General features: G+C 38.1%; 1 protein-coding gene across 2 annotated transcripts in view; it reads right to left on the bottom strand.

The window, feature by feature from the left end:
- TRIM33 (tripartite motif containing 33) overlaps positions 1–22,926 on the bottom strand; it is a 155,350-nt gene that overhangs the window by 64,786 nt on the left and 67,638 nt on the right. For both annotated transcript variants that reach the window (XM_006895690.1, XM_006895691.1), the window contains exons 2-4: positions 11,476–11,594; positions 11,111–11,255; positions 10,823–10,955 (exon numbers count right to left, since the gene is read on the bottom strand). In XM_006895690.1, coding sequence (XP_006895752.1) covers positions 10,823–10,955; positions 11,111–11,255; positions 11,476–11,594 — 397 coding nt within the window. The remainder of the gene's footprint in view (positions 1–10,822; positions 10,956–11,110; positions 11,256–11,475; positions 11,595–22,926) is intronic.

Genomic DNA, 22,926 nt, shown 5'->3' with positions numbered 1-22,926 from the left:
ACTTTATGCCACTTGACTCTTGATAAAGATCCACCTGCTTCTGTTAACAAACAAAACAAACAAAATCCAATCAATATTTTTGTTTCTACAAAAAGGGTAAGAAGCTGGTAGCATTTGTTTTGCAACAGTCTAAACAACACTAAACTTAGTCCTGAGAAACTACATTAACTATCTCAGTATTAAGCTACCAAAGCTTTGAACTGTGTCTGTAAAGACTGTATGTCTGTGGACTTGGGTTTATGTTCCTGAGTATGATTTAGTAGGTAGGTTATTTTTTGTGGTCTAAGAAATGCTCAAAACTTTTTCTCACAAAAAAATATTCGTACTTGCTCTGCACATGTGCCATCTGCATATGAAAGGCTTACAGACTACGATTTTCAGATATAGCAGAGGAAGCTTATATAAGAATTCTGAATGTATGGAGTACTGAATTACAGATATACAGTGAGGACATCAGTAATATATGCATGATATTTAGAGATATAAAACTGAGTAATAATATTTGATACTTGAAGATTTAGTATACAGATACAGCACATGTAACATTAAGTGTTCCAGAAACATGAGCAAGTAAGAATTAAAAAAAAAAAAATCAGTAGGACAGGAGGAAAACTGAAAGAATGTGGTGTCCTGAACGACAACTCCATAAAGCTCATCAATTAAGACAACTGAGAAAAATAACACTGTTAGCAGAACTGTCACTAAAATTGTTATCTAATAAGACAAGAAAAACAATAGGAATCTATTATAACTATATGCAAAGTTTTCTGTAAAGAAGAAAATGAACAGGTGCTGGCAAGAAAGAATTTTATAGAGACGGTTTTCCATATTCTTGTTTTAAAGGATGGAGGGGGAATAACTGCTAGACTAAAAAATGAGGATCCAGAAGAAAAAAGAACAAACTACTTGAAACAGTGTCTTTTGGTTACACTGTTGTCATTATTGTTGGTGCGTACTGTCAAACTGAGACTGACTCATAACCTATACCAGGTTTTAAAAGGCAGTAAATCACACTGAAGTTAACTGCCCATGTTTCTCCCTCACAAAGGCTGGCTGCACTCAAACTGCAAGGCTTTGGGTTGACAGCTAAGGCTTTGGGTTGACAGCTTATTCGAGATGCTAGATTCTATGAAGAAGAATGTGGCATTAGAATGGGAAGAAAACCTATCAATAACCAAAATTATGTAGATGACACAATTTTACTTGCTAAAAATGAGAACTTGAAGTACATTTTATAGAAGATCAAAGACGATAGTCTTCCATATAGAATGCATCTCAAAGCCAAGAAAATAAAAATTCTCACCACTGAGAGCATGACAGGAAACATCATGATAAACGGAGAAAATCTGAAACCGTCAATGACTTCATCTTACTTAAATCTACAATTAAGTTTGGTACCAGCAATGAGGAAATCAAAAGATATAGTACACTGTTTTAGTCTGCAGTCAGGGACCTCTCCAAATTATTGAGGACCAGTGGTGTCCACTTAAGGAATAAGGTGTACCTGATTCAGGCCACAGTCTTTTGTTAAGCATCTGAGAACTAGAGAATGAGTAAGGATGAAAAAAGAATTAATGCCTTTGAGCTGCGGTGCTGGAAAAGAATACCGAATATCCCATGAACTGTCAGAAGTGCAAACAGGATATGTCTAGGAGAAGAGTGCTCTTTGGAAGCAAAGATGACAAAGCTTTGTCTTACACACTCTGAGCCAAAACAAGCTATTCTTTGGAGAAGGATGGTATACCTAGAAAGGTGGAGTGTCAATGAAAGAGAGGAAGACCCTCAACCAGACGGATTGACACAGTGATTGCAGAAATGGGCTCAAGTATATTATAGATCGTTAAGGATGACACAGGGTTCAGATCTGTAGAGTACTTAACAGCAACAACTGGGCTCTAGAGGAGTGGAATCTAGTGTAAATTAGTGGAGAAAAGTGATAAAATGTTCAAATAAAGGTAACAAAAATGTAAAAGAAATACTGGGTTCAAGGGCTTTGTAGATATAGTAGAAGGGGATCTCTAGAAATTGTCTCCAAGTTGCTACACTTGGCTCAATGAATTAGGATGCAATCTATTACCTAAGAAGAAGGGTGTAGGAAGAGGAAGTGTTAGACCTAAAAAGAGGAAAATGTGTGAATACAAAGTACAGGGCTGCCAGGAAACATTAGGTACCAGGTGAAGAAACTCATGAAGTAAGAATGACACTAACTAACCTACAACCAGAAGATAAATAGATGAATGGGATCTTCTAAGAACAAAATCCCTATGCACATCCAAAAACTTCTCCAACAGGGTAAAAAGGGAAGCCACAGACTGGGAAAAAGTATTTGGTTAATGACATATCCATATCCAGATAAGGGACTTATATCCAGAATTTATAAAATACTTGAGCACCACAACAAGATAAAGGTAAATAATCCAATAGAAAAATGGGCACAAGATATGAACAGACACGTCACCAAAGAAGACATTCAGATGGCCAACAAGCACATGAAGAAATGTTCAAAATCCCTAGCTCTGAGAGATGCAAATCAAAACAACTATCATCTCACCCCAGTCAGAATAGCAAAATTTAAAAGAACAGCAAGCAACAAATGCTGGCAAGGTTGTGGAGAGACTGGAACTCTTATTCACTATTGGTGGGACTGTAAAATGGTGCAACCACTGTGGAAGGCGGTATGGCGCTTTCTCAAAAAGTTGCAAGTACATACAGATACCATTTGACCCAGGAATTCCACTACTAGGAACGTACCCCAAAGATAATATAATCAACATCCAAGCAGATATATGCACACCCATGTTTACTGTGGCTTTGTTCACCATAGCAAAGAGTTAGAAACAGCCTAAGTGCCCATCAACAAATGAAAGGATAGAGAAGCTGTGGTATATTCACACAATGGAATACTAGGCTGCACTGAAAAACAAGGAACTCATGCAATATTATTCAAAATGGGTAGCCCTGGAGGACATTATGCTGAGTGAAGCATCTCAGTCACAAAAGGACAAGCACTGCACGGTGCCACTGTTGTAAAGCAGGACTGACCTCGATGTTGGGAGGAGACTGAGAAGGATGGGTTTAATAATGTATACTGCACTGAAACAGATGAGGGGGAAAATTGTTTGAGAGGGAAAATTATTAGGGATTTTTGTCATGACAGGATTCTAGAGCAAAGGCTTTATTGTGGAGTGGACCTGGGGGGAGGGGTTGTAAAACAATGAAAGAATTTTTCTTTTACTTTTCCAAGAGGGTAGTATACTGGGAGAAGGGTTGGGAGGGGAGAAAAGTGCAACAATGAATGAATGGAAATCCAAAGTCTCTGTGAATTTTTATTGAAATAATAAATTTTTTTAAAAGGGGAAAAAAATGACACTAACTAGTGTCATCTATGTTGATCTCCTGCCATGCTCAGCGGCATAGACAAAACATGGTAGGAGTGAATCTGAGTTTAATTAGGACTGAGGTTTTACCAAGCAGGTTCAACAAAATGTCTTTTAAAAAAATAAAATAAAATAAAAAATGCAAGAGAATGATTAAAATGTTAAAGCATGAATTTGGGAAAGGGAGAAAAAATATAAATGGATGAGAAAAGGGAAAAGGTAGTGGGACAATCAATGGATTAAATGGTCACTATGTGGTTGAATAACTAGGGAAATCTGGTACTAATCCAAACGAGCTACACTGACAAGAGAGGGATTCTTGAAACTGAACACAATTATTAGAAATGATGTGGTTGAAGCAGCTCCAGTGGCCTAGTGGTAGATAAGGAGCTATGCTGTCAACCCAAAGACACACAGTTTGAACCTATTAACTGCTCTGATAGAGTAAGATAGACATTCTCCTCTTGTGTAATTTATGGTTTCTGAAAACCCAGTGAAGAGTTAGCTATGACTACGCAGTACAAAACAACATGAGATTAAAAAGCGAGGTCTAAAGAGAGCTCTGGTGGCCTAGTGGCAAGACACTGCACTGCAATCCCAGAGGTACGCAGTTCAAATCCACCAGATGCTCTGCTGGAGAAGGAGGGGGCAATCTCCTCCTGTATCAGTCAGATCTGATTTGACGGTACATGTAAAAATAATAAAAAATTTTAAAAAAAAGCGAGCTCTGGTATTCAATGGTATTTAACAATAGCAACAGTATATGATCATTAATGGAAGTGACAAAGTAGTGTAAAGGACAAGAACATTACAAATTGGTTCAAAGAACACAAAGACAAAGAAAGGTGTCAAAAGGACACCCTGGGTGGGTTAAAATTGCCAGGCATCATGACAAAGTATCACAGGGTTAAAATCTTGAATCTCTGAAAAATGAAGGGCAACGATCCAGAGGCTCTTTCAGGACAAGGGAGGCCATAAAGTCTTAGGGATTCATAGTTTCTGTAAGAATAATAATGAAGTTTTGATGGCTTTGTGTTAAGTTGGTATGCAAATTCAAAAGTATGCAGTTCAAATCCACCAGCTGCTGCTGGATAGACAATATCCTGTGTAATTAACTGGCTTTGAAAAACCCACTGGAGGGGGAGGGATATGCAGGGAGAAAAGAGCAAAAAATGAATGAATGGAAATCCAAAGTCTCTGTAAATTTTCATTAAACTTAATAATAGTAATAACAATAAAGACAATGCATTGAAGGGTCAACTATGAGACAGTTCTGACTCAAGTGATGAGACTAATAATGGAGGTAAAGAGCTGCAATGCCAACCCAAAGGCACATGTTTAGAATCCACCAGCTGCTCCATGGGACAAAGATGAGCAATCTCCTCCCATGTGATATACTGCCTTTGAAAATCCACTGGTGGGTCAGCTACCACTGGTTCCAACTTAACAGTACATAATAATGAGACTAAAAACCCTGATCTTTTCCCCCCTAATTCTAAGCTCAGTTCAACATTTCTCTCCCATTATATCGAGGTCTTCTTACCGTGATTCTTGGTCAGTATTTCATTCTTAACTTTCTGTTGTGATGTGAGCAGAAGTTTACAGGACTGAATGGTGTCCCACTAATCATTCATACACATGTTGTATGACACTACTTACAATGCATTCTTCCTCCTCCCTGTGTTGTTTATATTCATTTGTCTCCTGCCATCCTATCTTCTGCACTTTGTCCCTGAACAAACACTGTCCTTCTGATCTTGGACAGCTGAGAGTTTTAAGGGCTGAATATCTTCTGAAGGAACTGGTACTTTAAAGAATTATCTTTTGTCTGGCTAAAAGTACCACAGGGCTAAGTTTGGTTCCAAGGTAAAAGAGTGACCCTAGTTTCAGGCGTTTTAATTAACCAGTCTATCAATCTAGGAGTCTGGTCTTTTTTAAGACTGAGTCTTGCACATATCCTTCATTCTATGTATAATTCTCTATTATGATCCCTTTCAGAGAGGACTCCAGTGGTAGCTAGATGCCATCTAGCTTTCTTGGTCTCAAGGTCTTGAAAGCTGTGGTTCAAAAGGCTCATTAGTACTGCCAACTATTTGTTTTCACATTATCTTTTCTTTTTCCTACTCTTCTTTGCTCTGGACAGGCCGAGGCCAATAGTTGCGGATCAGATGGCCATTTATAAGCTTTTAAGATTCATCCCATTGCTACTCATCAAAATGTGTAACACTGCCTTTGTGAATTATATAATGCCCACTGACTTTGATTCAAAAGCCTCATGGTATCTGAGTGAACTTTATGTAACTTCACCCCCTTCTGGTTTTACTATATAGGTGATGTAGATTTGCAGCACATAAACATACACATAGAGAAATAGCCTCTCCCCCAAAGCCTATGTAAAATTTTCACTTGTTCATGTTTACACACACACACACACACACACACACATTTCTACATGAATGTGTTTTTACTGACATGATTCTAGACGTATACATAATAAGATTAATCCAGACTGGAGTTTACAGGAGAAGTCTAAGCTTGCCACCCAGAAGCAACTGCTGAGACTGTGACAGAGAAAATTTCCAGATGCTGTCACATGGTATAACCTATTTGATAAATTGATATTAACTCAGACAGCCTCCATGAGTGAAGAGCCTAACATAGTCCTAAAGTCTGAAATATCTATACTGTACAGAGTGATATCAGAAATAAACTCTTAATAAAAAAGGTAATACCTAAAAGACAATAGAAGTGGCTTACAGGGGAAGTGAGTTTTTTCAGAGGGGATGCAAAGAGATACTCATGTAGTCATGAGCTGGTGGGGTTTTTCCCCCTACAGCCAACTACCAATCTCTTAAAGACCTGCTAAACCCTGTGATGTTAAAAGGCTGGCCAAAAAAACATGCTTAATTTGCATAATGTAATTTTAAGGTGAACATTAAGTATACTTTTTAGAAGAAAATCATTCTTAAAGTAAAAACAAATCAATTCAATGATCTAAATTTTGTGCTACTTATCCCTATGTCTGGGATTTTACCAGACTCTACCCTACTGTCAGAAATGAAGTCTTAAAAGATACTGTTGTTGTTAGGTGCTGTCGAGACAAATACAACTCATAGCAACCCTAAGATCTGAACCCTATTCTATCCTGTACTATCCGCACACTTTCTGACACATAACAGCTTTATTGAGGCAGTTACCATGTCAATTCACTCGGTTGAGGGTCTTCCTCTCCTTCATCAACCCTCCATCCTCCCCAGCATCATCTCCTTCTCCAAGGAATAGCCCTTCCTAGCAACATACTCTAAGTATGTGGGGCGAAGCCTCATCATTCTTGCCTCCAAAGAGCACTCCAGCTATACCCTCACAAAGATGTATCTGTTCGTTCGCTTGGCTATCCATGGGATAGTCAGTGCTCTTCTCCAACAATACACCATAAAGGCGTCAATTCTTAATCTTTCATCCCTATTCACTGTCCAACTCTCAGATGCTTAGCAAGCAATCGGAAAGACCATGGACTGAATCAGATGCACCTTAGTCCTCAAACTGACATCATTATGCTTCAATAATTTGGAGAAGTCCATAACGATAGATTTTTTCCCAATGCAACGCATCTCACTTTCTGACTGCTGATACCAAGAACATTAATTGTGAATCCAAGCAAGATGAAGCTGTTGATAGTTTCAATCTCCTCTCCATCCATCATGACGTTGCCTATCAGTTCTGTGTTAACAATCTTTGTTTTCTTGACATGAGATGAAATCTACACTGAAGGCTGCATTACTTGATCTTCTGCAACAAGTGCTTCAAGTCATCTTCACTTTCAGCAAGTAAGGTTGTGTCATCTGCATACAATCTCCTCTTCATAGAGTCCATCTTGTTGGATATTTGCTCAGCATACAAACTAAATAGGTATGGAGATAGAATACAACCCTGACACACTCCCTTCTCAATTTTAAAGTGCTCCACTGCTTTGTTTGCACGAGAGCATCCTGGTCTGGATATAGGTTCTGCATAAGCACAATTAAGTGTGTTAGTACTCCCTTATCCTTAATGTCAGCCAAAACTTATGATCCACACAGTCAAATGCCTTTGCACAGTCAATATAAAGCACAAAAAGACATTCAATGAGTGAAGACAAACAGATGAGTTGTGGGATGATATCAAGGATATCATCCATGAAGAAGGCAAAACATCTTTACAAAAACACAGGAGAAAGAAAAGTGAAATGGACGTTAAAAAAAAAAGTTTGCACTGGAGCATCAAGAAGCCAAATTAAAAGAAGAGCATGCCTAAGTCAAAGAGCTGAACAGAAGAGTTCAAAGGGCAGCTTGGGAGGACAAAGGTAAGTATTATAATAGAATGTGCAGAGAGCTGGAATTGGAGAATAAAAAGAAAAGAACTTGCTCTGCATTTTCCAAGCTAAGAGAACTGAAGAACAAATTTAAGTCTCATGTCACAATATTGAAAGATGCTATCAGCAATATATTGAATGACCCAGAAAGCATCAAAAGATGAAAGGAAGATATAGAATCACTGCATCAGAAAAAACTGATTGACACTGAAAATTTCAGTAAGTACCATATGAACAGGAGCCAACAGTAATGAAGGAGGAAGTAGATGCTGCCAGCATTAAAAGCACTGGCAAAAAATAAGGAGCCAGGAATCAATGGGAAACTAACGGATTTGTTTCAATTAGTAGATACATCCTTGGATATGCTCACCAGTCTATGCCAGGAAATTTGGAAGACAGCTGTCTGGCAATCAGATTGGAAGAGGTATATATTTGTTCCCACTCCCAAGAAAGGTTATCCAACTGAATATGGAAACTAATGAACAATATCATTAATATCACTTGCAAAAAAAATACTGAAGATCATTCAAAAATGGCTGGAATAGTACATAGATAGGGAACTGCCAGAAGTTTAAGCAGAATTTAGAAGAGGCCGTGGCACCAGGGATTGCATTGCTGATGTCAGATGAATTCTGGCTTAAAGTATAAACTTACTTAGTATGATTCAATAATGTATGCTACACTAAAACATCTGATTGCTACATACTTCTTCCAGAAGTCATTGGGTGTAATCAAGTACAACTCATAGTGACCCTATGAACAACAGATCTGAACCTTGTCCTATCCTGTGCCATCCTCACAATCTCCAACATCCTCAAGCCAATTGCTGCAGTCACTATGTCAATTCACCTCATTGAGTGTTTTCCTCTCCTTCACCGTGCCTCCACCTTTCCAAGCATCATATCCCTCTCCAATGAATTATCTCTTCTAGCAACATTCCAAAAGTATGTGAAATGAAGCTTCATCATCTTTGCCTCGAAGGAGTAATCTGGCTGCACCTACTCCAAGATATGTGTTCTTTTGGCAGTTCATGAGGTATTAAACACTCTTCTCCAATACCACAGTTGAAAGGGGCCAATTCTTCTTCTGTCTTCCTTAGTCACTATCTAGCTCGCATATGCACAAGTGACTGGGTTTAAATAACCAACATTTTGTTAAGCAGCTTATCACTTAACCACACAGCCTCCAGAGCTCCTTACTGATTATGATTACAAGACACCACCAGCAGGATAGGAAATACAACTTTACTTTAGAAAAATAATTCTAGCAGCAACATATACAGAATAAAATTTGAAATGGTAAAACTAAAAAAAGTAGAGACACCTGCTATAAATATGTCATAACAAGAAACTAAGCTTTCAGATCCATTGGCAAGGGTTCTATAATAGTCTGTTCAAGGAAATTCAAAGGTAGTATGAACTAAAGAGAAAAGAGATAGTGAGCTGGATATAAGTGGTGAAAGGAAGGACCATGATTTCATTACATTTTTTTTAGTTAAAACTATTCAATGATTAAAAATAAAAATGCATACAATCTCCATATCCATTCAGTTTCTTATTATCAGTGAAAAAAACTGTAAGAAATCTAAGGATTCAAACACTTAAAAAGACCTATGAGAAAAAAGAATCTAACATTCCCCCATAATTAAAAACAAAGGTTAAGACAGTGGTCCTTAAAAAAGAAAAAAGAGCCAAAACAACAGTGGTCCTGTAGTGAAGACATCCAGAGTTGAGACATCAGAGAGGTATCTCAGAAAAGAGATGTGGTCAAATCAGATAGTCTATACATAGTATTCGGAATAACTTATATGGCTCTACACAAGACAACGAACAAATAAATCACAATGAGGGCTGGACTCAATACCTCTGTTCAAGTTCTAGCTCAATCTACCACCTTACTGTAAGGCCTCACATAGATTACTAACGTTTTCTGTGACGATGTTCTCACTTTAAAATAGTGTTAACCGCACTTAAACGTCATAGTTCATCTCAGTGAAATTAGCATAAAATATTCAGAAAAGTGCCTAGAACAAAGTAAAGATGATCTAAGGGTTAGCTATTAGGATTATTATGCAGCCCTGAAAGGCTGCTACTAACTGAAAGTCAGTTAAATACCACCTAGGATCTCTGCAGTAGAAAGATCTAGCAGTCTCCTTCAATAAAGATTACAACCTAGAAAACCTTATGAGACCAGTCTATCTTGATACAAGAGAATTCACTGTGAGTCAAAATTCAATTCAACAGTTAAGATTATTATACACCCTATTAAGAAAAAGGTATAATAATACCACATAGTTAAGAAACTTATGTGTAGTTAGCCCAACACCCTTATTTAGCAAAAGACTCATAAAACCTATTTCCATCCATGTAGAACAATCATTCTAAGAAAAATACTTCAGAAAATACTCAACTATATGTAAATAAGGTCATCCTTTTTTAGTTGTGTAAAATATATGCGATTTCCTGGGAACATTTACTAAAGGGTTTGGCTATATATCAGACATGGAAATGGGGAAAATTTACTGGAAATTGTTAGCTAGGAAACTGTTCTACAACTAGACATTTCAGCATGTTTTCAGACCATTTTTTAAATAAAACACTTATAGTAAGAAAATATTACTCAATTTTGAGGATACAAGAAGAAGGTTGATATAAAAAGCTATGGCTACTCAGATATTTGTAACTCTTTATGGTTTTCTATATACTCTATAGCTAACATAAAAGAATAATTATTATTATTATTATTATTATTATTATTATTATTATTATTTATACTAAGATGCTAAAACAGGTATCAGGATACCCATGGAATATTATTATTTCTGATTACACTATAGCCAGAGACAGGGCAAACAAAGACATAAAACAATGCTTTTCTTGAAGCCCAAACCTGTATAATAACACATTTTTAACAAATATTCTTAAGGCAATTGAATATAAATATGGAAACAATTATAAAATTACATAAATTTATCTTAACAAGTAAATTTATATTTACAATCCTAACAAAATATAGGGATGAGCATTTATATTTCATAAGAATATTTTACAAGAGTTTATTATAATTCTTGTTAAGTACTTTATGATTTCTGTACCTATGTTCTTTGTGTTCCAGTAGTTGGCAGTCTCTACAAGTCAGTCTATCACACGTTTCACAGAAAAGTTTCAACTGTTCTTGTTTGTGTACAGGGCAAAAAACAGGGCGCTGACCAGATGCTCCAACAGATTCTGTAGAAAAATCAACCAAATATTTTTAAACCAGATATAATACTTTTGTTCAAATTAGTTGATATCATTATTATCTAAAATTTATTGAAAATAGAAAATGGTATAGGGACAAAAGAAGAGAGTTAACAGTAGTTAAAAATTGCTATTTATCTCACCTGAGACATCTTCTTTCTTCCTGATGAGGTGGTCTTTAGTGAATTTTACTCTTTGATGTGCTTCTATACATGTTTTACAAAGCCATTCTCCACATTCTACACAAAAGCCAACTGCACTAGCATTATCTTCACAACTAGTACATACCTGAAACAGGAAATATATACTAATTTATATTAAATTTACACATAGATTCACAAAAAGAAAAGGTTCCCTGTTTCAAGTTATACAATAAAGCTGTTTCTTCTAAACTATATTCAATTTGAAATATTTAACCATACCAGAATTACTATTATGTAAATATTCAAATCTGCTTTTCTTATGTTTTATTATTTTAAAACAAGGAAAGAAAAATTGAGATCTATACCTGTTCTGACTTCTCATCAGAACTGCTAGGAGCTTCAGATGTATCTTTCACAAAATAATTATCCACAAGGTCTATTTGTCTGCACTCTTGGCGGCATACTGGGCACCGAATTACACCAACTATAATACAAAATGACATTAAGAAACATTCTTCAGGAAAAGTTAAAGTAATTGTACATGATGGCCATTTAGAAATGATTCATTCCTATGTCACAAAAAATACTAAAGAAATTAAACCAAGAGCTGAAGAAATCAACTCACTGATTTGTTCCTATTTAGGAAAAGGAAATAAGCATTATTTTTATTATGTGTTGCAGTTATGACCCATAGTGACCCTATGAACAATGGCTCTGATTCCTGTCCTAGCTAGTGTCAGCCTCATCATCTCTAACACACTTCATCAAACTCTTCCAGTCACTGTATCGATCATCTGAGGGTCTTCGTCTCATATGCTGGCTCTGCACCATTCCATACATGATGTCCCTCTCCAAGGCACTATTATTGCTAAACCAAGTCATAGGTGACCCTCTATAGATTTTCAGAAGCAATAAATCACACAAGAGGCTGCCCACCTATTTCTCAAAGAATATCTACGAAATTTGAACTACAGGCTGTTGGGCTGGCAGTGCAGCCCCTTATCAACAGGCACCAGAGCTCCCTCCTCAAGGGATTAGTAAGGGAGACGGAAAGGGGTTCTCCTTTATTATACGGTGTTTAACTGTATATATTATTAACTAATGGTCCCGAAATATATGTAGGTCCTAAATCCTTAGAACCTGGAAATACTACCTTATCATGACAGCAAAGGCTACAAGTATGATCAAATTTAAAAAAAATTAAATACGGACACTGTCCTCTATTTATTGTTGTTTTCATGTGCTGTCGAGTTGTTTGCGACTCATAGCGACCCTATGTACAACAGCGCTAAACCCTGCTCTATCCTGTGCCTATCACATTGCCTCTGACACACCCATCCCAATTACCCCAGTCACTGAATCAATCCACCTCATAGAGGGTCTTCCCCTCCTGCGCTGTCCCTCCACCATCACAAGCATGACGTCCCTCTCCAAGGACCTGTCTCTCCTTACAACATGTCCAAAGTATATCAGACAAAGTCCCAGAATCCTTGCCTCCAAGGAATAGCCTAGCTTAACCCTCTCCAGGATGAATCTGTGTTTGTTTTCTTGGCTGTCCAGGGTACATTCAATACTTTTCTCCAGCACCACAGCTCAAAGGCATCAATTCTCCTTCTATCTTCCCTAGTCATTGTCCAACTCTCTGATGCATAACAAGTGATTGCAAAGATCATGGCCTGTATCAGGTGCACCTTAGTCTCCAAAGAGACACCGTTGCTCTTGAGTACTTTAGAGAGGTCCCTAACAGCAGACTTTCCCATCGAGATACACCTTTTGATTTCCTGGCTGCTGGTGCCAAGAGTGTTGACCGTGGAGCAGAGCAAACTGAAGCTGTGAACAATCTCAATCTCTGTGAAGACTCAGGCGCACCTTAGTCTATAGACTGATATCATTGTTCTTTAGCACTTCCAAGACATTCCTGACAGCACATTTCCCTAATGCAATCCACCTTTTGATTTCCTGACTGCTGCTGCCTAGAGGGCTGATTGTGGAGCTGAGCAAACTGAAATAATTATTAACAACATCAACCTCTTCCCCATCCATCATGATGCTGCCAACTGTAACAGAGGTAAGAACCTTGTCTCCTTTATGTTAAGATCATGATGGATAAAATACTGAAACTGTCTACCACTTCATCTTACACAGATCCACAACTAATACCCTTGGTACCAGCAGTCAGGAAATCACCACGAGTTGTATGGCACTGCAAAAGCCTACATGCAGTGAGGGACCTCTCCAAGTTATTGAGAAGTAATGATGTCACAGTTTGAGGGCTAAGGTGTATCTGATCCAGGCCATGGTTTTTCCAATCACTTGCATCTGACAGCTGAACAATTAATAAGGATGGCAGAAGAAAAAATTATGCCTTTGAGATGTGGTATTGGAAGAGCATTCAATATCCCATGGACTGCCAAAAGAACTAAAAAATATGACTTGGAAAGGGTGCAGCCAGAATGCTCTTTAGAGGCAAAAAGATGAGATTTCACTTCATACTTTGGGTATGTTGCTAAGAAGGGCTATTCCCTGGAGAAGGGACATAATGCTCGGAAAGATGGAGGGGTTGGCAAAGGAAGAGAGACCCTTGACCAGGTAGGATGACATGGGACTGGTGCACTGGGCTCTAGTGTGTCATGAGGTGTGAAGATGGTACAGGATAGGATGAGGTTCATTGGGTCACTATACTCGTCTTGATGGCACCTAATAACAGTAACAAATATCCTGTATTTGATGGGCCCCAAAGGTAATCATAACTAACCTTAAAAGAGGAGGCAGAGGGATAATGAGAAAGAAACACAGATTAGTGATCAACTATGAAGAAGGAGGAAGGAGACAAAAGCCAAGAATAACTCATGGCCATTACAAATTTGTTGTTGTTATGTGCCGTCGAGTCGTTTCCGACTCATAGCGATCCTATGCACAACAGCCCTAAACCCTGCTCTATCCTACGCCAACTGCACTGCCTGACACACCCATCCCGATTACCCCAGTCCCTGAATCGATCCATCTCATAGAGGGTCTTCCCCTCCTGCGCTGTCCCTCCACTCTCCCAAGCATGATGTCCCTCTCCAAGGACCCGTCCCTCCTGGCAACATGTCCAAAGTATGTCAGACGAAGCCCCAGAATCCTTGCCTCCAAGGAGTAGCTTGGTTTAATCCTCTCCAAGATGAATCTGTTCACTCCAAAAAAGAAATTTTCTTTTCCCCTCAGAACCTTTCAAAAACAATGAGCTATTACACACTGACTTTTAGCAAAGTGAAAATTATTTCAGACTTCTAAATTTGTAAGAGAATGGCTTGTTTTAAGCAACTAAGTTTATGATTTGTTATAGTAAAAATAAGACACCAATAAACTATCTTGAATTTTCTGACTCAAACTACTTGAAATCAGTGTTAACTGGGGAACAAATACCATCTGTGCCTTAATCCATTAGAATTCTAACACTGACCAGCACAGATGAATTGCTGAAATAACATATAAAGCTAAGTTTAAAGCCTAAAAAACACCACCCATGAAGACAAATAACTACTACGTGTCACACACTGACAACCAGATGATGCAATGTGTTATGTATTGGGTTACTAAACTAAAAGATCAGCAATTTGAATCCACCAGCTGCTCCAAGATGATCTACTCTTCTTCCCTTTAAGATATAGAGTCTCAACAACCCAAAGGAGTCAAAACAACTATGAGATATCACCTCACCCCAGCAACAATAACATAATTCAACAAGGAAGCAAACAACAAACGCTGGCAAGGAAGTGCAGAGACTGGAACACTTATTCACTGCTCATGAGAATGTCAACTGGTACAGCCACTATGGAAGGTGGTCTGGCGCTTTCTCAAAAAGTTGGAAATAGAAATACTATTTGACCCAGCAACTCCACTACTGGGAACATATTCCAAAGAAACCAGAGTCAAAACTCAAACAGAAGTATGCACATCGATGTTTATTGCTACATTATTCACCCCAAAGAGATGGAAGCAGCCCTAGTGCCCATCAAAAAAAGGAATGGATAGAAAACTACGGTACATTCAAACAATGGAGTATTATGCAGCACTGAAAAACAATGAACTTGTAAAAATCATTACACAGCATGGGTGAGCCTGGAAGACATTATGTTGAGTGAAATATCTCAGTCACTGTATTTAGAACGTGGTTATCAAGACTGGGTCTTCAACAACCAGATGCATTATGTAAGTGCAACAACTCTGCTTCCCAAAATGTGAACTTAAAATGCTCGCTGCAGAAGATCAAAGGCTAACGCCTTAAACAGTCAATCTCAACATGAGGAAAACAAAATTCTTACCACTAGACCAACAGGCAGTTATCAACAGATGAAGAAAGGAAGAGGTCATCAAAAATTTCATTTCACTTGACCCCAGAATCAATATCTACAGTACTAGCAATCAAGTAATCAAAAGATGTTTTGTCAATGTGAATGAAGGATAGTTTAAAACACAATGTATACAAACTTTGTGTGCAAACCAATATAAAATTCTTAAAAAATTAAATACTTTTTATATGTCTATACTACCATGGTTTTTAATTTTGCTGTCTAGCCTTTCTATATCCTTGCTGATATTTGTCTGTGTTATAAACTAATAACCACTAAATATCAAAATAACACTCTTAAAAAACATGTTGCACAATTCGAATCCACCAGATGCTCTACTGGAGAAAGAGGAACAATCTCCTCATGTACCAATCAGATCTGATTTGATGGTACACACAAAAATAATAAATAATTTTTTAAAAAAATTTAAAAAAAACCCAACAAACATGTTGCTCTGGGGAAATCTGTAGTCATAGACCTCTCCAAAGTAGTAAGTAGCAAAATAGTAAGGATAATCTGTTTAAAGACTAAGGTTGGCCAAATGGCATTTTTAATTACTTCTTACAAATCTGAAAGCTGGACAACGTAGAAAGATAACAGAAGAAGTTAAAACCTTTGAATTGTGTTGTTGGAGAAAAGTACTGAATATGGATTGCCAAGAGAACAAACAAGTCTGTCTTGGAGGAAGTTCAACTTGGGTGCTTCTTAGAGGCAAGGATGCTGTAATTTTGTCTCACAAACTTTTGGACACATTGTTCAGAGGGGCCAGTCCTTGGTAAATGACAACATGTTTGGAAAAGTATAAGTTAAGAGAAAAGGAAGATCCTCAATAAGATGGACTGACAAAGTGACTAAAATAAAAAGGGTTCAAGCCGATCAGAGGTAGTGAGGATGGTGCAGGATAGCGTGAGGACCTGTTCATAGGATTTCTGTAAGTTGTAGTCAACTAACAGAATGAGCTTGACAGAAGCTAACAACTATTATGCCGGATCATCTATTGAGAGCCATTTTAGAGTGGTCAGTGGTGATAACCAAGAACCATTTACTTCTTCTGATCTCAAGGAAGGCAACTAACTCTTGGAGGGAAATCATTAAAGTTTGCAATTAAGACATCCCTTTAGCAGGGGTCTTACAGAACAAACCATCCTTTAACTAGTATGCAGAAGAGGGTTTGCACAGCAGGCCTGTGTTGCTCCACAGGAATGCTTTTGACTTGTTTTGGTATTCAAGAAGCTTCTGAGTTATGCTGAATAACTGACTTCTTGGGAGAAGTCCAATTAGATTTTACCTTTCTATTCCCCTCCTCCATGTCTGGAGGGGGAGGAGTAGATAGAATCCCAGGCATCAAGGCTCAGGCAAGGGAAGTTCTCAAGTTGGTAATAACCCATTCATACTGTTAAACATTACTGATAGATGCATTATGTCTCCTTATATTGCCACTTGTAGGTGACATAATGAAGCTTGGAATGAAATTTGTATCAAGAACTTCCCAATTTTAATTTGTACCTTTCACTGTTATAAACTGTATCTGTGAGTATAACAGTCCTGAGAAGGCATCCTGGTAGACAGTGCATTAACATGGCAGGTGGCTAACCAAAAGATCAGTGGTTCAAATTCCCTATCTGCTTGGGGCAGGGGGAATGGGCAGGCTTCTCCTATAAAGATTTACAGCCTTGGAAACCTTAATAAAGGATTCACTATGAGCTGGATTCCATTTAACAGCAGTGGCCTTGGGATGATTCTTTTTTTATTTGAATAAAAAAATTTGTTTGAGTTGGGATTTGTTTTGCTGAGAGAATCATAAATTAAAAACTCTGAGCATGGTCTTTAAGGGTTCTGGTGGTTCAGTAGTTTAAGTTCTCTTGCTAGTCTGTAAGTTGGTAGATCAAATTTAAACCTACTCCACAGGAGAAAGGTGAGGATGTTTGCTTCAGCAAAGATTTACCACCATGGAAAACGTACATGGTAACTCTACTATTCCACAGGTAATTGGAACAGATAAGTTGGCATGGAGTTTGCTTTGGTTTCGTTAAGGATGCTTTTAATTAACTCCTGGCTAATTTCAAAAGGAAGAAACAATATGCGCCAACAGAAAATATGCGCAAAGTTCACAAACAGGGAAAACACAAGAGGCTATATAAAGATACCAGCAAAAATATCTCTATGCATTTATGTACCTATTGTTTTTTGTTGTTAAGTGCCGATGAGTCACTTGTGACTCACAGTGACCCTATGTACAACAGTTCTGAACCCTGCTCTATCCTGTGCCAACCTGACTGGCACCCATTACCCCAGTCACAATCAATCCATGTCATCAAGGATCTTCCTCTCTTGCTCTGTCCCTCCACCCTCCCAAGCATGACGCCCCCTCTACAAAGACTGGTCCTTTGCAACATTCTCACAGTGTCAGACAGAGCTTCATTCAGAATCCTTGCCTCAAGGAGAAGAAGCGTGGTTTCACCCTCTCTAGGATGAATCTATTTGTTCTCCCAGCAGTCCATGGTATATACAATAATCATCTCCAGCACCACAACTCAAAGGCATCAATTCTCTTTCTATCATCCCCAGTCATTTTTCTGATGCAGAGCAAGTAATTGCAAAGACTGGGTCAGGTGTACCTTAGTCTCCAGACTGACTAAGTGCTCTGGAGAAGTTGCTGACAGCAGACTTTCCAAATGCAATTTATTTTTTCATTTCCTGGCTGCTGGTACCAAGAGTGTTGACTGTGGCACCAAGCAAACTAAAGCTGCTAACAATCTCAATCTTTTCACTGTCTATCATGATGCTTGCGATCAGCCCAGCAGTAAGAATGTTTTCTTGATGTTGAGCCTCAATCCATATTGAAGACTACAGTCCTTGACCTTCTGCAGCAAGTGCTTCAGATCCTCCTCAATTTCAGCAAGTTAGGGTTGTCTCCTCTACATAACGCAGATTGTTGATGAGTTTTCCTCCAATTCTGATGCCACATTCCTCTTCATAGAGCCCAGCCTCCTGGATGGTCTGTTCCATATACAAACTGAAAAGGTATGGAGACAGGACAAATCCCTGGCACACATACTCGCTGATTTTTATGTATTATGATGAAATGTGCAAAAAAGATGGGAGTCAGAAAATCAAAAGGGCCAAACCCCCTCAGTATTCTTAAGGTGGAAGAACTGAAGAACAAACTCAAGCCTCAAGTCACAATACTTAGGATGCTTTGGGCAGAATAGTAAATGATCCAGGAAGCATTAAAAGAAGATGGAGGGAGTATACAGAGTCACTGTAACAAAGAGAACTGTCTGACACATACAAACTTCTTGAAACAACATATAAGCAAGAGCCTGTGGTGTTGGAGGAAGAAGTTCAAGTTGCTCTGAAAGGATTGGCAAAAACCAAGGCCCCAGGAATTAATGGCATACCAATTGATATAGTCCCACAAACAGACCCTAGATGCACTCACCAAGTTGAACCTAGAAATCTGGAAGACAACTACCTGGCCAACTGGCTGGGAAAGATCCATATCTGTTCCCCTTCCAAAGAAAGGTGACTCAACAGAGTGCAAAAATTATCCAACAATATCATTAATATCACGTGCAAGCAAGATTCTATTGAGAAGTATCCAAAAATTACAGGAACAGCACATCAACAGAGAACTACCAGATCGCAGCTGGGTTTAGACAAGGCCATGGTACTAGGGATATTACAGCTAATGTTAGATGTATCTTGACTAAATGCAGAGAGTACAAGAGGAGTATCTATACACCAATAGAAAATACTTAAAAAATTGCAACATATAAATGAAGAAATCTTTTGGTGAAGGACATAAAAGATGGAGAGACATTCTACATCTGAACTAGATTCATATAATACTATCACTTACACCTGTATAAACATTTCATAATCAAAGTTTCACAAATTGTTTTGTTTTCTGAAACGCAGCAAATCAATTCTGATGCTTGAACAGGAAAATAAGTAACAAGTATTCTTATCTTAGAATGGCATCACAACTCCCCACAAATTATACACCAAGATACAGGACGGTAAAGAACAAAATACTAGCAGTAATATGTATCAGCTGATCTCATGGGGAGAGGGGAGTCAAATTCACTACCATCAAGTCTATTCCAGGGGCCTCTGCTGGCTTAGCAGTAAGGAACTGTGCTCCCATCCAGAAGGCGCACAGTTTGAATTCCCCAGCTGCTCTGTGAGAGAAAGGTGGGCAATATTCTCCCATGTAAATTTAGTGCCTCAAAAACCCACTGGAAAGTCAGTAATGAGTCAGTTCCAACTTAACAAGTACATAACAAGTCCATTCCAATTCACAGCCATCTGTCCTAGAAAGCAGAACAGCAATATAGGGTTTCCAAAGATGTAAATCTTTAAGAAAGCAGAATGCCTCATCTATCTCTGGCAGAGTTAAGTAGTTTCAAACCTTTTGTTTACTAGGACAATGCTTTAACCACAGCACCACTAGACTTCTGAAAGGAGGGGAGACAGAATTCAATTAATCACATAAAGAGTAGTTAAAAGTTGAAACAACTATAAGATATCGTCTCATCCCAGTAAGAATAGCAACATTAAATAGAACAGCAAGCAACAAATATGCTGGCAAGGTTGTAGGGAAACTGGAGCCCTTTTTCACTGTTGGTGGAAGTGTAAAATGGTGCAAACGCTGTGAAGACGGTATGGCACTTTCTCAAAAAGTTGCAAATAGAGATACCATTTGACCCAGCAATTCCACTACTGGGAATATACCCCAAAGAGACCATAACTGGCATCCAGGCAGATATATGCACACCCATGTTTATTGTGGCTTTGTTCACAATAGCAATAAGTACCCATCAACAAACGAATGGATAGAGAAGCTGTGGTATATTCACACAAAGGAATACTAGGCTGCATTGAAAAACAAGGAAATGATGCAATATTATTCAAAATGGGTGACCCTGGAGGACATTATGCTGAGTGAAGTGTCTCAGTCACAAAAGGACAAATACTGCACGGTGCCACTGTTGTAAAACAGGACTGACATCGGGGTTGGGGGGAGACTGAGAAAGATGGGTTCAATAATGTATATTGCACTGAAACTGTTTAATAGGGTTTTGTGATTAGGTATTTTTGTAATGACAGGAGTCCAGAGTGAAGGCTGTATAGTGGAGTGGACCTAGGGGCAGGGATTGTAAAATAATCAAAGACTTTTACTTTTCCAAGAGGGTAGTGTACTAGGGGGATAGTTGGGAGGGGAGAAAAGTGCAATAATGAATGAAACTTTAAAGAACTTTAAAAAAAATGTATTTTATTATTTGTGTGTACCGTCAAATCAGATCTGACTGGTACACGAGGAAATTGTCCCTCCTTCCCCAGTAGAGCATCTGGTGGATTCGAACTGTGTGCCTCTGGGATTGCAGCGCAGCTTCTTGCCACCAGGCCACCAGAGCTCCCCAAGACTGTAAACTTTTATGGAATGAGATATTCACCCTTATTTCTCTATTAGGTGTAGCTGGTGGACTTGAAACACCAATCTCTTGGTTAGCAAATCAACACAGAATGCACTATGCCACTGATGTATGAAGAAATTTACAACACAAAATATCCTAGTTACATAAGTAGAATCTGATGCCTTAAATGTTTCCTAGCATTTAAGATACAAGTACTGGTGTCTACTCATGTGAGGGAGAAGAGAATGATGGAAACAGACTCAAAGAAGAAACCAGTCAACAGCACTACGAGCCCACACAAATTATGGCTTCACCTAGTCTAAGAGAAGATTAACATGTTACCATAAATGACAGCAAATGTGTTTCTAAGCATGGTTTTCAATTTAAAAAGTGTGCGGCAACATGTTAACTGATGTCCAGCTACCACTAATAATCATTCTGATAAAGGACAAAGCAGAAGGTTCTGGGCAGAATGAGAAATCTCAGAATGAAATTCAAACTATTTTTTAATGAAATTTTTATTTTATACAGTTTTACTTAGAAAGTTTGTACACTTTGTTCTTCACATCCAGATCTTTCCCATGTCCTTTACCTTCCCCTCACCATCTACCCATCCAAGTGTGTGATCATATGATAACCCCCACCCTTCTGGTCCAATTAACATCACAGGAACCCCTGAGACTCATTCCAAAATAAAACACCCTTTTGAATTTGAACTTGAAGCCACTCCTGGAGGCCAGATTTCAGTGAAATAATAGACTGAAGTATAAAATTAACAAAACACCGACAAGTGATGCACTGTCCTAAACCATTAAATGAGACCAAACTGTCAACATTTATTACTCAAAAGCAAAACAGAAGACAAGGAGAGGCAGGGAAGCGAAATCAATGGAAACAGAAAAACAAACAAAAAAAAACCCACCAGAAACTGACACACTGTGAAAATTGTTTAGAATCACTAAACAATTTAAATAAGGACCCTAATTTGATGTATAAAGGTTTGCCTAAATCACAGCATTAAATAAAAACAAATATAAAAGCCCTTTATAAACACAATGTTTCCTCAAAATATGAAGATGTAGGAAGGAACAAAGCACACAAATTAGGGCACAAGAAATTTACATGGAAATTAAATTACTACAGTACAGAAGATACTCTCTCTATACAAGCTGCAAGGGGACATTGCCTTAAAAAATTTCTGAAGAAGTTGGAATTCAGAAACTTCAGACACAAAAGAAGTCCTAAAACACAAGGAATAAATGAATTCCAAATCTGTAATGAAATGTCACATAACAACAATAACATATTATGACAGGTTTAGAAGCAGGAGTGGCATCCACTTCCTAAACAACAAGCATCCGGAAACTCTATGAACTTTGATAAGCTGTAAAGGGGCTTCAGGCCTTATGTTCAAAGGGTCGCTATGAGTTCTGCTCCACTCGAAGGCAATCAACAGCAACAACAATGAATCGTCTATTCCATTCTTCAGTTAACTATAAACATGCCTTGAAGAAAATATGGGCTAAGTTCAGATCACAACAACAAAGCAAATATCTCATTAACTCTCACTGATTTTTTTGGTTCCTCAGTGCATACAAAAGTTATGCTTACAATAAACTGTATTCTAGTAAGTGTACAACAAAATTACAAAAAAAAGGTGTTATTTTGCCAAGAAATACCAAAATGTGTCACACAAACCAACATGCTATTGGAAAAATACCATGGCTGAAAAAAATGTAAAACCTGAAAAGCACAATAAAGTGAAGTATAATTAAACAACGTATGCCTGTACTTTTTTCTCACAGATTATTAAGCAGCCTGGACATCTGAGGCACAAAATACTGTTACAAATCTTTTTCAATAATTTCTTCTATAAACCATATCCACTGCTGTCAACTCTGTTCTAATCCATATGACTCTCCACTGGGTTTCCAAGGCTGAAAATCTCAATAAGAGCATTCTTCTCGATGCAAATCAAAACAACTATGAGATATCATCTCACCCCAGTCAGAATAGCAAAATTTAACAGAACAGCAAGCAACAAATGCTGGCGAGGTTGTGG

This window comes from Elephantulus edwardii, unplaced genomic scaffold, assembly GCF_000299155.1.
Source record: "Elephantulus edwardii isolate Elephantulus edwardi_28Jun2011 unplaced genomic scaffold, EleEdw1.0 scaffold00174, whole genome shotgun sequence".
In the NCBI taxonomy this organism is placed as follows: Eukaryota; Metazoa; Chordata; class Mammalia; order Macroscelidea; family Macroscelididae; genus Elephantulus; species Elephantulus edwardii.
The sequence above is the reverse complement of the archived record's forward strand: the minus strand, read 5'-3'. Positions and strand labels throughout refer to the sequence as shown.